We start from the raw sequence: 14,971 nt of genomic DNA, 5'->3' as shown, positions 1-14,971 counted from the left end.
TACATGATTTACAAATATCTTCTCCCATTCAGTAGGTTGCTTTTTCTGTGCAAAGCTTTCTTTCGCTGTGCAAAGCTTGTCAGTTGTATAGTCTTAATTCCTTATTTTTGCTTTTGTTTCCCTTGTGTGAGGAGACATGTCCAAAAAATATTGCTAAGACCTATGTCTAGGAGTCTACTGGCTGTTTTTTACAGGAGTTTAATGGTTTTAGATGTCACATCTAAACATCTAGATCTGTAATCCATTGTGAGTTCATTTTTGTGTGGTATAAGAAAGTGGTCTAGTTTCACTCTTTTACCTGTTGTCCAGTTTTCCCAACACCATTTGTTAAAGAGACTGTCTTTTTAGGGCGCCTGGGTGGCTCAGTCAGTTAAGCATCCGACTTCAGCTCAGGTCATGATCTCGCAGTTCACAAATTCGAGCCCTGCGTTAGGCTCTGTGCTGACAGTTCAGCGCCTGGAGCCTGCTTCAGATTCTGTGTCTCCTTATCTCTCTCTGCCCCTCCCTTGCTTGCACTCTGTGTGCATCCGTCCGTCCCTGTCTCTCTCTGTCTCTCTCAAAAATAAACAGAAAAAAAAGACTGTCTTTTCTCCATTGCATATTCTTGCCCCCTTTGTCATAGATTAGTTGACCATATAAACAGGGGTTCATTTCTGGACTCTCTGTTCTGCTAATGTGGTGAAAAGTTTTATTTTGTATGTGTTTTTGTAACAGAATGCACTTACAAGGATAACAAACCCACTTAAAATATTTTAACTAGATGTTTGGAACTAGACAGCATTCAAAGAGATTGACATTTTTCTGAGCTACGTTTTTTATGAGAAATGTTGAGTTTAAAATGCAAGAAACAATGTGATTATGTATGTGCCTTTTCACACATTGAACCCATCCTCAGAAATGTTATTTTATTGTACATGATGAAAGACAAAACTTTAGGAGATCAAACATTGTACGTATATCTTTACGAAATATAAAAGAACGTTACTGGGAGTATAATTTTGGTGAAATATTTCCATTTAGTTAGCCCTTGCTTGTATACCATGTAATACATTTTGTAAACTGTCATTCAAAGGTCCTGGTGATAATATCACATGGGATAGTTTCATACAATCAAATGCCAGCTCCATCATCATAAAATTTTTATTTACAACCTGTTTTGTGTGTAGCAGTACTCTACCTGTTTATAACCATACTTGCTTGAACAAAACCTTGGGGCTGAGCTCTATTTTCTCTCATTCTTTTTTCCTTTGTTGCTTTAACACTGATGAGTTAAAACTCATCTCATGTCCTCTGATCTTCAGAGCATATTCCTGAAATACGTATTTTCTCTGTGAAATGACTGGTCACTGACCAGTGTAACCAACCAGTATCACTGTTACACTGACAGTCTTTTACAGGTGAAGCTTTCCTTTAGTTTTCACATTTAAAAATATAATAAGAATTTGCCAGCAATTCTGTTTCTATTCATAATGAAATAACCTGTACTGGACTAACCCATGCACTGTAAATAACTATAAAACTGCCCCAAATGAATGGGGCAGCTGTTTTTAAGCCACGACATCCAGCAGTGAGAGACTAACCTGAGAGCAGGAAAACTTGTGAGGTGAGCCCCACAGTTCACAGTTTGCTGCCTGGAGAAGTTTTTAGACCATGGCCCAGTGATTGAGATCTGGGCAAGGCCAGTAGTTCTGCTAAGTTGAGGAGGCAGAGATCTGAGTTCAGGCAGATGACAGGATTGGAGCTTTCTGAAGATCCACACTAGCAAAGAATCACTCCATGTCTGCTCAACGTCCGACTGCTTGCTAAAATGAGAATCACAAGGCTTTAGAGGAAGATTATAGAATCCAGAGTCTCCTCCACATACCATCCACAATGTGTACTGCTCGGTAAACGGTCACTAGATATGAAGAGATACAGGAAATGTGATCTGTGGCCACAGAAAAAGAAGTCAACATAAAATGAACATAAGATGGCCTCATTGTGCTCTTGGTAACCATTAATCATCTGTGGGTGGTGTCCGTTGTATTTGCTGTAAGTGTGAAATTCATGCCAGATTTTGAAGAGCTAATATGAAAAAATCACTGGAAGGTATTTAATTTTCACATTTATTATTTATTAAAGCAACAATATTTGGAATATTTAGTGATAAATAAAAATACATTTAAAAAGTTAATTGTGTCTATTTTTTAACGTGGCTACTAGAAAGTTTAAAACTATGTTATGAGACTCCTATTTCTGTTGGAGAGCTCTGGTTTTAGATGTTTGATATAGTGGAAGATGGAGTTTTCAAATCTGATGACAAACATTCAGGGAATCAAATTAAAATATGTTAAAGTACTGAAGGAAAATATTGTCTCAATACGTGAGCTGAGTAGAGAAAGGGAAAAATACTTTTTTTTAAATTAATGGAGACTCTAGAACAGTAAAGTTCTCACTAAAGTGAGACTTCACTGGATTGGCTTAACATCAGATTGGAGAAGGAGGAAGATGAAGGTAAACCTGGAGAGACATGAAGAGAAATTAACCAAACTGAAGAGCGGGGAGACATAATTAAAGTTAACAGAAGAACCTCAAGTATTATGGTACAATGTTACCCACTTATTTGGAACCCAAGAAGGAAAAGAGGAGAGGGCAGAAAAAATATTTGAAGAAACAATAGTTGAGAACTTCTCAGACTGCTATAAAATCCACCTTATAGATCCCAGAAGTTCAGTGAACCCAAAGCAGGATAAGTTAAAAAAAAAAATCATACCTCAGTTCACAATGGTCAAAGTGCTGAAATCCCATGATTAAGAGGAAATCTTGAAAGTAATTGGAGGAAAACCTATACTACATACAAGAGCATGTCATATGAATGATGAATGACCTACATAAAGACACTATAGAGACTGGAAGACAGTATAAAGACATATTTAAAGTCCTAAAGGGAAAAAACAAAACTCATATTCAGAGAAAATATCCTTAATAAACAAGGATGGAATGAAGACATAATGAGACATGAAAAGTGAGAGAATATAGTGCCAGGACTGCGCTGCAAACATGCTAACGGATGTCATTTAGGCTGATGGGAAATGATGTTAGATGAAAAAATGTAATCGGTAAAAAGGAAAAAACACTGGAAATAGTAAATAATTGGGCAAACAGAATACTATGTTTTCCTATTGTAATTTGCTTTAAAACAATAAGGAGGGGTGAGTGGAATTATACTGTTGTGTGGCTATTACTTTTGTGAAGTAGGTAGAATGTGAACAGTAGAAAATGTGTAGTGTCAGGTGTATTCGGAGTAGAGGTGAAAGAGAAAGTTTATAGTGTCAGATTTGAAGAATAAACAGAATATTGACCCCATATAGACCCATTAAGGATGCATACCTGCTAGCCTTACATCAACCACTAAAAAAAAAAAAAAAAAAAAGTACAAGTAAGATTTAATAGAAGACATAAAATGAAACTTAAAAAATGTGGTTAAAGAACGTAGGAAAAATCAACAGATATAAAAAATAGGTGGAATGAATGAAAAATAGCAAAATGCTAGATTTTAGCACATTTATATCATTGATTATGATAATTATAAATGGACCAAACACCCAATTAAAAGATTGGGATTGTCAGACTGGATAAAAAAAGAAGATACATCTATATGTCTTCTATAAAAGATACAGCTGTATTTTTTAAAGTAAACTCCACCCTTGGGGTGCCTGGGTGGCACAGTCGGTTAAGCGTCCGACTTCAGCCAGGTCACGATCTCGTGGTCCGTGAGTTCGAGCCCCGCGTCGGGCTCTGGGCTGATGGCTCAGAGCCTGGAGCCTGTTTCCGATTCTGTGTCTCCCTCTCTCTCTGCCCCTCCCCCATTCATGCTCTGTCTCTCTCTGTCCCAAAAATAAATAAAAACGTTGAAAAAAAAATTAAAAAAAAAATAAAGTAAATTCCACCCCTAACATGGGGCTCGAACTCACAACCCTGAGATCAAGAGTCACATGCTCTACCCACTGATCCAGCCAGGACACATTTAAGTCAAACATGAAGATAGTTAAAAATACAAGGTTGAAAAACTATACAGTGGAAACATTAAATATAAAGCATACAAGTCTTTCTTAATATCAAAGTAGATGGCAAGACATAGTAATACAAGATATAAAGTGGGACCTTACATAATGGAAAGTGAACAATTTATCAGTAAGATGTAATAATGAATACTTGCATACATAAAAGAGCAGTATAATTTATAAAGCAGAAGCTGGAATAGTGAGGGGGAATAGAAAAGTCAAGAATAATAACTAGAGATTTAAAAAATACCTTTCTTAATAATTGGTCAAAACAACACGGTCATCCAGCTTGATGCAGTTGCTGTTCACAGAATATTATACTCAACTACTGTGGAACACACATTCATCTTTAATACATTTCTTGAGGTGTAATTTGCATTCCACAAAATTAACCTATCATAAGTGTGTGACTCAGTGATTTTTAATAAATACATAGATAATGCTGTCATTGCCATAATCTAGTTTTAGAACATTTCCACCACTCCACAAGTTTCCTTGTGCCCATTTGCAGTTAATTCCCCTTATAACATTCAGCCATAGGGGCCTCTGATCTGATTTCTATGCCTCTGTAAATATTCTGGAAATTTTGTAAATAAAATATGTTCTTTTGCATCTTCTTTAGCATAATATTTTGAGCATCTTCCATGTTGTAGCATGCATCAGTTCATTCCTTCTTGTTGAATTGTATCCTGTTAGATTGGTATACCACGTTTTGTTTACCCATGACCAGTCGGTAGATATTGAGCTTGTTTCCAGCTTTTGGCTATTATGAATAATACTGCTCTCCACATTTATGTACATATGTTTGCATCAACATATATCATTTATTAACGAATCCTATAGTTATTTTATGCTTAACTTTCAGGAAACTGCCAAATTGTTTCTATATGGGTACTGCCATTTTACATTCTCACTAGCAATGTGGGAGGATTTGTTTCTCAACATCCTTACAGACGTTTATATTGTCTGTATTTTTTATTGTAGCCATTCTGGTAGATATGAAATGTTATCTCATTGTGGTTTTAATTTGCATTTTCTTAATGGGCTTATTTGCTGTTTGTATATCTTCATTGGTTAAGTGTTCACACTCTCCCATTTTTTATATGAGTTGTCTCCTCACTAGTTAACAGTTCTTCATATAATCTGAATACAAATCCTGTATCAGATTCACAATTTTCAAACTATGTTTTGTCTTCCATTAATTGTGTCTAGTATCTATATAAAGATATTTTGTATCTTTATCTTGTATTCTGTGACCTTGCTAAATTTATTAATTGACGAATTTAGTGTGTTCCTTGGGACTTTTTACATAAAAGATCATATTAAATTGACTAAAGACAGTTTTAATGTTTCCTTTCCAATCTGGATGCCTTGAAGTTATTCTTTTTGCTTTATTTCACTGGCTGGAGGTTTGCAAATAATGTTGAATAGAAGTGGTAAGAGGGGGCATCCTTACCTTAGTCTTGATTTTAGGAGCTGCACGTTTAATCTTTTAACATTAAATACAGTGTTAGCTATGAGTTTTCACAGATGCCCTGTGTCAGGTCGAGGAAATTTCTTTGTATTCCTGCTTTGTTGAAAGGTTTTATCATAAGTTAGTTTTAGATTTTGTGAAATGCTTTTTCTGTGACTTTGAAAGTTAACTTAGGGTTTTTGTCCCTTTATCCTACTAATATGCATAACGTTGACTTTTGAATGTCACCACTTGGTCCTAATGTGTACTACCCATTTTATATTTTGCTCGATTCTGTTAGCTAATATGTTTTGAGGATTTTTGTGTCTGTATCATGAGGGATATTTTTCTGTAGTTTTCTTGTGAAAGGGTGGGGTGGGAATGAAAGATTGTCAGTAAAGAAGTGTAAGAATACTTTTTGGGAGGATAATAATATTTGGATGGATGTAGGGGTATGTGCGTTTCTCAAAAATCGTAAGTCTGAGGGCTTGAACGTTTTTCCAGATGAGATACAGATGGCCAATAACAGCATCAAAAAATGCCCAGCATCAGTGGTCATTAGGGAAACACAAATCAAAACTACAATGAGATACGACCTCACACCCACTGGAATGGCTACTGTCAAAAACCAGAAAATTACAAGTGGTTGGTGAGGATGGGGAGAAATTCGAACCTTTGTGCACTATTGGTGGGAACACCTCTATGGCGAAAAGTATGGCAGTGACTTAAAAACTGCTACATGACCGAGCAATTCTACTTTTGGGTCTGTACCCAAAGGAATTGAAACATCTTAAAGAGATATTTGTACACTCCTATTCATAGCATTATTCAAAATAGCTAAGACATGGAAGCAACCCCTCGTCTGTCCACAGATGGATGCGTAAGCAAAATGTGCTACATACGTGAAATAGGTGATCATTCACCCTTAGGAAAGAAGTTGTGCAGTGTGCCACAATATGGACGAGCCTTGAGGACGTTACGCAGAATGAAATGAGCCACACACAAAGACAAATACTGTATGAAAACACTTGTGTGAGGTACTTAAAGTGGCCCCAGTTGTGTAAGGAGAAAGCAAAATGGTGGTTCCCAGGGCCTTCGGGGAAGGGAGGATGGAGGGTCATTGTTTAACGGGGACAGAGTTTCAGATTTGCAAGACGAAGAGAAATACTGAAATGGTGGCTACAGTTGCACAGATTATAAGTGTATTTGGTATCACCGAATTTATACTTAAAAATGGTTACAGTGGTAAAGTTTATGTTGTATTTTACCACAAACACAAAAGCGAAAGAAGCCTTAAGCCTGAATACAAAAAAATGTGTAAATTTTCTTTAAATTATAATCCCACTATTTCACAAAGCAGAGCAGAGGGAGAGAATTTGTTGGTCTTCTACTGATACTGCTGCTTTTCTAACAAATTCCTAACAAACTTCCAAAAATTTTCCAGAGAGCTTGGCCATATCACAATGATAATAAAATATGAATGTAAATGTCCTTCACAAATACTGTTGTGTTGGAAAAAACAAAAGTCCGTGTCTTGATTTAAGACACATTGTCATTTCCCTTGTTCTCCTTAGATGTTCTCGAGCTGCTCCAGTCTCTACTTCCTCCTGGTGTACCTCACCCGTGGTAGGACCCAGAAGCTCTTACATGAGGATTTAAATAACAAGTATACCAGTATTTCATTCTTGAAAACGTCACAGCTGCTAGGGAAGTCATGTTACATAAAAATAGTTCTGTCACTTTTAATGAAAAAAAGTGATGTGTTTGATCTCAATCCAAGTTGCACAGTATTCAGAGAGGAAAATAAATCAAGTGAATAGTGAAAAAATTTAACAGAAATGAGCGTTAAAGCAAATACGTTTAGTTTACTCATGAAACGTGCTGACATACTATCGTCACTAGAGGAGGAAGCAAAGCCTTGGTGGGAAAGAGATGGGAGTCATTCTAACTTCTACACCACTGTCCTTGCTGACAACTTACTCTTTGGGGAGGGACGTGGTTATCTTTACTCACACAAAATTTAAAAATACAGCTCAGGGCACCTTGTTGGCTCAGTCGGTTGAGCGTCTGACTCTTGATCTCGGCTGAGCTTATGATCTCGCGATGTGTAAGTTCCAGCCCCCGTGTCAGGCTTGCTGATGTCAGCACGGGCCTGCTTTGGATCCTCTGTCCCCCTCTCTCTCTGCCTCTCTTCAGCTCATGCTTTCTCTCTCTCTCTGTCAAAAATAAATAAACATAACAATACAGCCCAGAGAAGTACCTCAGGTCTAAACAAGGGCTACAGTCACACTTTGAAACACATGGAAGTTCAATGCCTCAGAAAATGCCGCCCCCATCCTTCTCGCTTGCTGTAAGCATGCCTAGAAACAGTTGGCTTCTTCGCAAACTGAGTGAAGAAAACAGGTGAGTGTGTCTCTGCCCAAGATTGTAATGTCAAAAAAACAAAACAAAACAAAAAAAACCCTTTTTGTAGCACATTTATTTAAGGTGTTTTTGATGAAAAAATCATTATACCGAAAAAGAATTCGTTCTCGGAGATCTGTCGAAAGCACCAAGCATCGGCGGTTAGTGTGTGTTGGTGGTGTTTGCCCTGGTGTTTGTCTCTTTGCCGTGATGCACAGCAGATCTGTCTCTCGCAGATACCTCTTCTGGCTCGGAAGACGAAGGCTCGGTGCAGGGAGACTCCCAGGGGACCCCCACCTCCAGCCAGGGCAGCATCAACATGGAGCACTGGATCAGCCAGGCCATCCACGGCTCCACCACATCCACGACCTCTTCCTCCTCCACCCAAAGCGGGGGGAGCGGCGCCGCCCACAGACTGGCCGACGTCATGGCCCAGACGCACATAGGTGAGTGCCTCGCTGTGGTCGTCCCGAAGCCGGTGGCCATCTAGTAGCCGTGGTCTTGGTGTCTATGGATTCATCTGTGCATCTCGGCCGCGGAATCCGTTCGAGGGACGGCACAGAGCCTGGCTCCAACCCTTCGGCTGCTTTGCTGCTTTCGTTTTTCTGTTTTGTGAAGTTGGCTTTTCACTGCCCCCAGTGTCCCTGACAGCGAGGATGTCGGGCTTCATGCTCGTAAAGGAAACGTTCTCAAGCGTTGCTTGAGATGTTTGAAAATAGTGTGAGAGGAGGGTAAGAATTACTAGCAGAAAAGAGAGGGCGTCGGATGGGCCACAGTGCTGTCTGAATCGTAGACACAGGAGGTATGTGCCGCGAAATGAGGCCTTATCCAGTGTGGACGGGAGGAGTACGGCATCCAGATCTGTTCTCACCCGGTTTTAGTTGTGGATTAAGATTTTTAAACTCCCAATAAAAACCTTTCACAGAGTGAACTACGTGCTTTGAATGTGGTTCCGCGATAGCTCGGGAAGGTCCCCATTAAAATAGCAACGTGGGCAGGGCCCACCTCGCTCACCGGACACACACTCCTCACGGTGCTCGTCCACACCATGCCCTCCTCGCCACAGCAAACCTCGCGTCTGCAGAAAGCCCAAGTTGAGGAAACAGGCAAAGGTAGTGAATTCAGTACTCGACAGACATCTCAGACGCACAAGCTTTTATTTCTAGATTATTAGCTACTTGGCAGAGTTCAGAGAAACTCAAACCAGTTTCTTAGGACTTTGCCCCAAGGGCACGCGCTCTGAATGAAGTCAGAGTTAACTCGGTAACAGTGTCAGCAGTGCGCCCTTGATTCCACTGTAGATGCTCAGGCAGCCGGTCAGGAGAGCTGGCTCTGGCCTCTGTTGCCACATGAATGGCTGCTGACAGCTTCAGAAGCCCCTTTTCCTGCTCTAGTTGTTTAGTGGGGAAAAAAAGGATAATGATTTCTTTCCTTTGTTCCTGTCAGAGCCGTTGTGAGTACAAAAAAATAGGAAAATTCTGCCTTTTTGTAAAGTAACAGTCCAGTGCCAAGTGGTCGTATTAGAGTTCACTTTTCTATCCCTGGGTGACAGTGACACAGTTTTGTGAGCACCAAGAAGTCCGTTTGGGATCAGAGGAAGCTAAAAATGACACAGAGACGTGTGCCCGTGGAAGAGAGGAGGTTTCGTCGTGTGTGCTGCAGGACCTGAGAGAGGGTCTGTGCGTGTCGCGTGGCTCCCGTGTGGGTGTGGGCGGAAGGCTGTCCACCTGTGCTGCTCACCCCGACCTGGGGGAGTGTGCACGGTGTGATTCGCCTCACTCGTAAAGAAGCCTCAGAATTTTACCGTGAGACACACAGCACAGAATGTCCCCGCATCTGGCTGTCCCTTTGTGACGTGACCTGTGACGTCCTGGAGGAAGGTCCGGTTGCAGGGTTAGATTTATCCAGACTGTAAGAGGCTGCATGACTCCTGTGCTTCATGTCTCAGCAGAACCTAAAAATAGCTGTTGGGTGTGTGACGTCACAGGCCCCTCTAATTTGGCGCAAAGATCAGTTCCTAGGGTACCTGGAAATTTTCTGTCCGTGTGAAAAATTTGAAAGAAAGCAGTGGCAACACAGAATAAAACGAGGAAGAGACCTACAGCTCCATGGCGAAGCAGACAACGTGGAAAGTCCTAGAACTGGCGGCATTTACCCTCTCGTTGAGACTCTGAGAAGTCTAGAGTGTGAGGGTGTGACCGTGCGTGTGTGTGTGTGTGTGTGAGGGCAGAATGTAAGAATGTGCATGAGTGTGTTGGGAGTGTATACATGCATGTGCATGTGGATACGAGTGTGTGTACGTACGTGTGGAAGTATGTATGAGAGCCTGTGCGTGTGAGGGAGGGTGTGCGCAAGAGAATGCACATGTGTGTGTTGTGAGTGTGTATATGTAGATGTGTGTGCACATGCACATGAGACTGTGTGTGTGTTCACAGAGTAAGCCCACCAGCACTGTACCCCTCATCCCGCTCGGTGAGATACTTGCTGGGGGGACAGGCCCTGCTGCTCCCTGACTGGGGGAGGAAAGCCTGGTGGTTACAGACAACAGAGGCCAACAAGGGTCTGCCGCACAGTGGGCTGTTCTACCTTGGTGAAGCAAAATCCCACGGGTTTTCACCCTGACCGGGTACATGGGGACCCCACACGTGTACCCCCCGAGTCAGGCCAGCTCCGTGTATGGTGTAAAGCCCCCTCCGGGAAGTTTTCCTCCCTGCGGCTCTGCTTCCTGTGGGTTCTCGCGTGGTGTGCCGTCGCTAGGATGGAGGCCTCCAGGATGCAACGCCGAGGGCCCCGGGGGACGCCGCTCCCCGCTCGTCAGGCCAGGGCCCTCGCTCCAGTGAGTACCAGAATGTTTTGGATCATTACTAGGCGGTATTCATTCAGAACTCTGTGCATGTCACATGCTTGAGACAACGGGAACAGGCAGGATTAACACCCCTCAAGTACTGTATCAGTATCGAAAGTCGAGGAGCGTCACTCAGTAGGAAAATTAGCGGAACGCTTTTAAACTCCAGGAGGCTTGTTCACAAAAAGCGTGAGAGGAAAATGAATTAGTTACTACGCGGAAGTGGAAAATTGGGGCAGAAACTATTGGTACGTTTCTAGACGAAGAAGTAAGAACAAAGCAGCATAGATAATGTAGTTGTACATTTATAATAAAATTTGTACGTTCAGCAAATAGACTTTGGCTTGAGCTCTTGCCTCCCATTTTGTGGCCACGGGTACCGTGGTGGTGAGGTCTGTGTCACCCTTTGCTGACTGACACAGCGGAGGCATCATCACTGGGGTTCCATTAGCGTATGCTGGGTATGTTGTCATTAGCCAGAGGTTCACAGAAGTAGTTGCCGTTTCCAGAGTGTTTTAGGATTCGTCGACGTGAACACTGTGTTTGCTGTGTACTGCGTAAGCAAGCTGGTTCTCATCAGGTTTCCTGCATCTGATCCTGCTAAGAAGGTGGAGATCAGAGGGCGCTCCCACTCGCACACACTTGTTGCATGATTAGCCCGGAGTGTGGCTGCTGTGTGTTTGTAGACACCTCTTTCCTAGGGGATTTATTCTGAGCGCTTGACAACTTACCCTCACGCATTTGTGTATAATCATCTGAAGTACTGAATTCTCTCATAACCTCTGCATTGATACTTTTCAGACACTTAGTCTTAAAACATCAAATACCTGTCAAGGATGGTGATGTTGGCAAAGCTCGCTTGCTTGAGCTGGGGTCCCCCTGCTCCGTCTCCCACAGCTAGACTACACGGCTGGCTCAGCAAGCTTTTCCTTCACGGGGCCAGAGAGTAAATGACTGAGGCTTTATGGGCCCAGCAGTGTGCTCTGATACTTCTCCTCTCTGCTCTCTAGTACCAAGGCATCTGGAAACATGAGGGCATGTCAGCGTGGCAATAAAACTTTATTTATAAAAACGGGTGGCAGGCTGTCCTATGATAATAATCTTGACACGTCCTGTTCAGAGCACTGTAAGCCATGCTTCTGAGGCGGCCAGAAGGAGAACCCGGACCGTGTGTCAGATAAGTCTGGCAGAGTGGAGACTCTGGTATCCATTATAGGTTTTGGGGGGCTCCTTTGGTGATTTGGGGCTGACAATCCCGGCTTGTGAGAAGGACCCTCCTCTCTTGTCAGGCTTCTCACCCCTGTGTCACGTTTAGGTGACAGTAAATAAAGCTGATACCTGCAGAAATAGCAGGGGCGTGGAGCTAACGTCACCGCCCATGTGTTTCTTTTTTTTTAATTTTTTTTTTTTTTCAACGTTTATTTATTTTTGGGACAGAGAGAGACAGAGCATGAACGGGGGAGGGGCAGAGAGAGAGGGAGACACAGAATCGGAAACAGGCTCCAGGCTCCGAGCCATCAGCCCAGAGCCCGACGCGGGGCTCGAACTCCCGGACCGCGAGATCGTGACCTGGCTGAAGTCGGACGCTTAACCGACTGCGCCACCCAGGCACCCCCGCCCATGTGTTTCCATCTCCTTGGGGAACATTCTGTAACCACGGACACCTTTCCAGCAGATGTCTCGTGTCTCTGCTGTGTCTTCCTGTTTCCTTTTCTGGACAGAGGTGCTCGCTCTTCGAAGGCTCATCCTCTGCTCTGATGCTGGGTCCCAGGAGGTCGGTTCTTTCCCACCCAGCTGGGGGTGTCACTGGCACTCATGGCCTCCTGTCCCTACCCTCCCCCCAGGTGGCTCCTGTCCTGCCCCTGTGTCTCCACATTCTCGCTGACATCATGCACTCACACGTGACTTGTGGTCTTCAAGGCCACCTACTTTTCACTGATGCTCAGATCTGCATCTCCCACCAAGAAATCCTTCACGGCCCCCGTTTCCAAGTGCCTCCCGACACGGCCCACTGGCCCCTGGACCCCAAGGCCACGCTGCCAAAGAGTTGGTCCCTCGAGGAGCACGCTCCAGGCATTAGCATCCTCGGCTCCTCGTTCCCACGAACCACGTGTGTCCACGTTCTGGGTGTTTGGCTGCCACGTGTTGCACACCTTCTTCTCTCGTGACTGCTCCTGGCCCCTCACCCTCCGTCTGGACCGTGACGGCCCCTGTGCCCTCGTGTCCTTTCCCTCCATGCTGTTCTGAGTGTGTTGCTCCTTCAGTGTTACTAGGACACAGGTCTGCTCCTGTCTCTTTGCAGAAGTGCACCTGGGACCTCCACCTCTCAAAATTTTGCTTATTTGGATTTTATACTTAGAATGAAAGTAAAGATTTTTGGATCCCAAAGTGTCCTAACCCTTCATGCACTGTGTGGGCCGTTCAGCAGGAATACCTCCCTGGCCTGCACGGTCACTCGGTGCACACGGGAGAGATGCACCTTTTCTGGTTTTTTGCAGCATTTAAAAACATTTAACTCTGAAAGTAGTAACAATTATTTACGGCTTTATGCACATGAGTTTCACAGGTTCTTTCTCGGGGCTTCGAAGAGGCAGGTTCCCACCTAAGGGAGGAAAAGGTGGAGGGAAGCCTGCAGCAGGGAGTCAGGGTGCCCTGTCACTGAGTTCCTGCAGCCCGGTGAGGGGTGGTGGCCCCCTTGTTCTGCAGTCGGGAGACTGAGGCTCAGGACAGTTGACGTGAGACTGCAGGGCACCCAGCTGGTCAGTGGTCAGCAGGACCAGACACAGACCTGTGGGGTGTGGGGGTGCCTGCTCATGGTGCTGGTTCCCTGTCTCCTGTGGTGTCTCCGTTCGGGCGCGGCCCTGCTTGTTACAACAGAGGAGAGCTCTTTCCCAGACAAAAGCCCAGTTAGACTTTGCGTGAAGAATGAAGACTTCGGTGTCCCCATCACACCCCCGCAGGGCCCGAGGTCTGTGCAGGCTTCCTGACAACTCTCGCCTCTCATCGCGGACTTGAAAGTGCGCACGGAAAAACCCAGAGGCTCCTGTGTGAAGACGAAGGCTCCTGTTCTGATGTTAGCGTGCGCTTCCGGAGACCCGACAGTGGCTCTCACGCCTTCGCGGAATCACGTAGCATCGTGTGGGAGGGAGGTGGTCCTAGGTCGGCCCCGACTCGGAACTGTGGCCGGAGAGGTGCTGGCGTATAAACCGCCAGGCTGTCCTGCAGCCACGTCCGGGTCCGGTCTGTGGATGTCGTGCCTACCAACTGGAAGGCAGGAGTGGGTCACCAGCAGCAGGAGCCGGTCGGCAGACTCCGCAGGTGAGACCGCGGGGAGTCCTCTTTCCCAGTCGCTTGTGCCTGGAGGATGGACCCAAGCGGGAAGCTGATGTTCTGACTCGTGAGGGCCAGCCCCTTCTCTCTGGGAAGGTCCTATGTGGCTCCCCACCACCGTTTCATCGAGGAACCGCCTGGAAAGCGCCCAGGCCGGAGTGGCGGGGTGGACAGAGCGGTCTCAGGGCCATGGAGCAGGGATCCCCACTGCTCCCTTCTCCACAGTAACGTTGTCAGGTTGGGGTGGACTCCGGGGGGGGGGGCATTATCCACGAGTGGAAGCCCGTAGTGTATCATCTGTGTCGGTCAGTGGCCCTGAAGCACGTTGCCTTCTACATGCAAAAACCAGGCTTTCTGCCGTTCCTCTCTTCACTTAGAAGCTGTCTGGGGACCGAAAAATAGTTAATATGGTTTAAAAAGTGGGCTCTATCACCATTTACCCTGGGGATCCCCAGGCATCCAGTCAGAATTAACATATCCGCCGGTGTTAGAACCAGAGGCATTTTCGCTCGGGTTGCCAGGAGTCCTTAATTTACTTCAGGTTGTGTTCATCCATTCTTTGAAGTCTTTCTTCAGCCTCGGCCAAGTGCCGAGGACGCGGGCAGGTGGAGTAACCTCGGCGTCCAAGAAGGACCCAGGGGTCTGGACCTCGAAAGCTGGAAGGAGCTAGGTCAGGAGGCAGGGAGTTTCCAGGTTCAGCCAGAAGACCAGCCTCCCTCCATGCCCCCCTCCTCTCCCTCCCTCTCTCTCCTCCCTCCCTCTTTTCTCGCTCCCCCACCTCCTCTCTCCCTCCCACTAGTCTTTCTCTCTCCTCCCTTCCTCTCACTCCTCTCCCAACCCCCTTCCTCCTCTCTCCTTCCCTCCCTCCCTCTCCTCTTCCTCTCTCCCTCCTTCCTC

General features: G+C 44.9%; 1 protein-coding gene across 10 annotated transcripts in view; it reads left to right on the top strand.

Annotated features, from left to right (window-relative positions):
* The window catches only part of DIP2C (disco interacting protein 2 homolog C), a 410,897-nt gene that overhangs the window by 249,748 nt on the left and 146,178 nt on the right, over positions 1-14,971 (top strand). For all 10 annotated transcript variants that reach the window (XM_045462611.1, XM_045462610.1, XM_045462607.1 and 7 more), the window contains one exon: positions 8,136-8,345. In XM_045462611.1, coding sequence (XP_045318567.1) covers positions 8,136-8,345 — 210 coding nt within the window. The remainder of the gene's footprint in view (positions 1-8,135; positions 8,346-14,971) is intronic.

Source organism: Leopardus geoffroyi, chromosome B4 (assembly GCF_018350155.1).
Source record: "Leopardus geoffroyi isolate Oge1 chromosome B4, O.geoffroyi_Oge1_pat1.0, whole genome shotgun sequence".
Taxonomy (NCBI): Eukaryota; Metazoa; Chordata; class Mammalia; order Carnivora; family Felidae; genus Leopardus; species Leopardus geoffroyi.
Note: the sequence above shows the minus strand (reverse complement) of the source record. Positions and strands in the feature narration are given on the sequence as shown.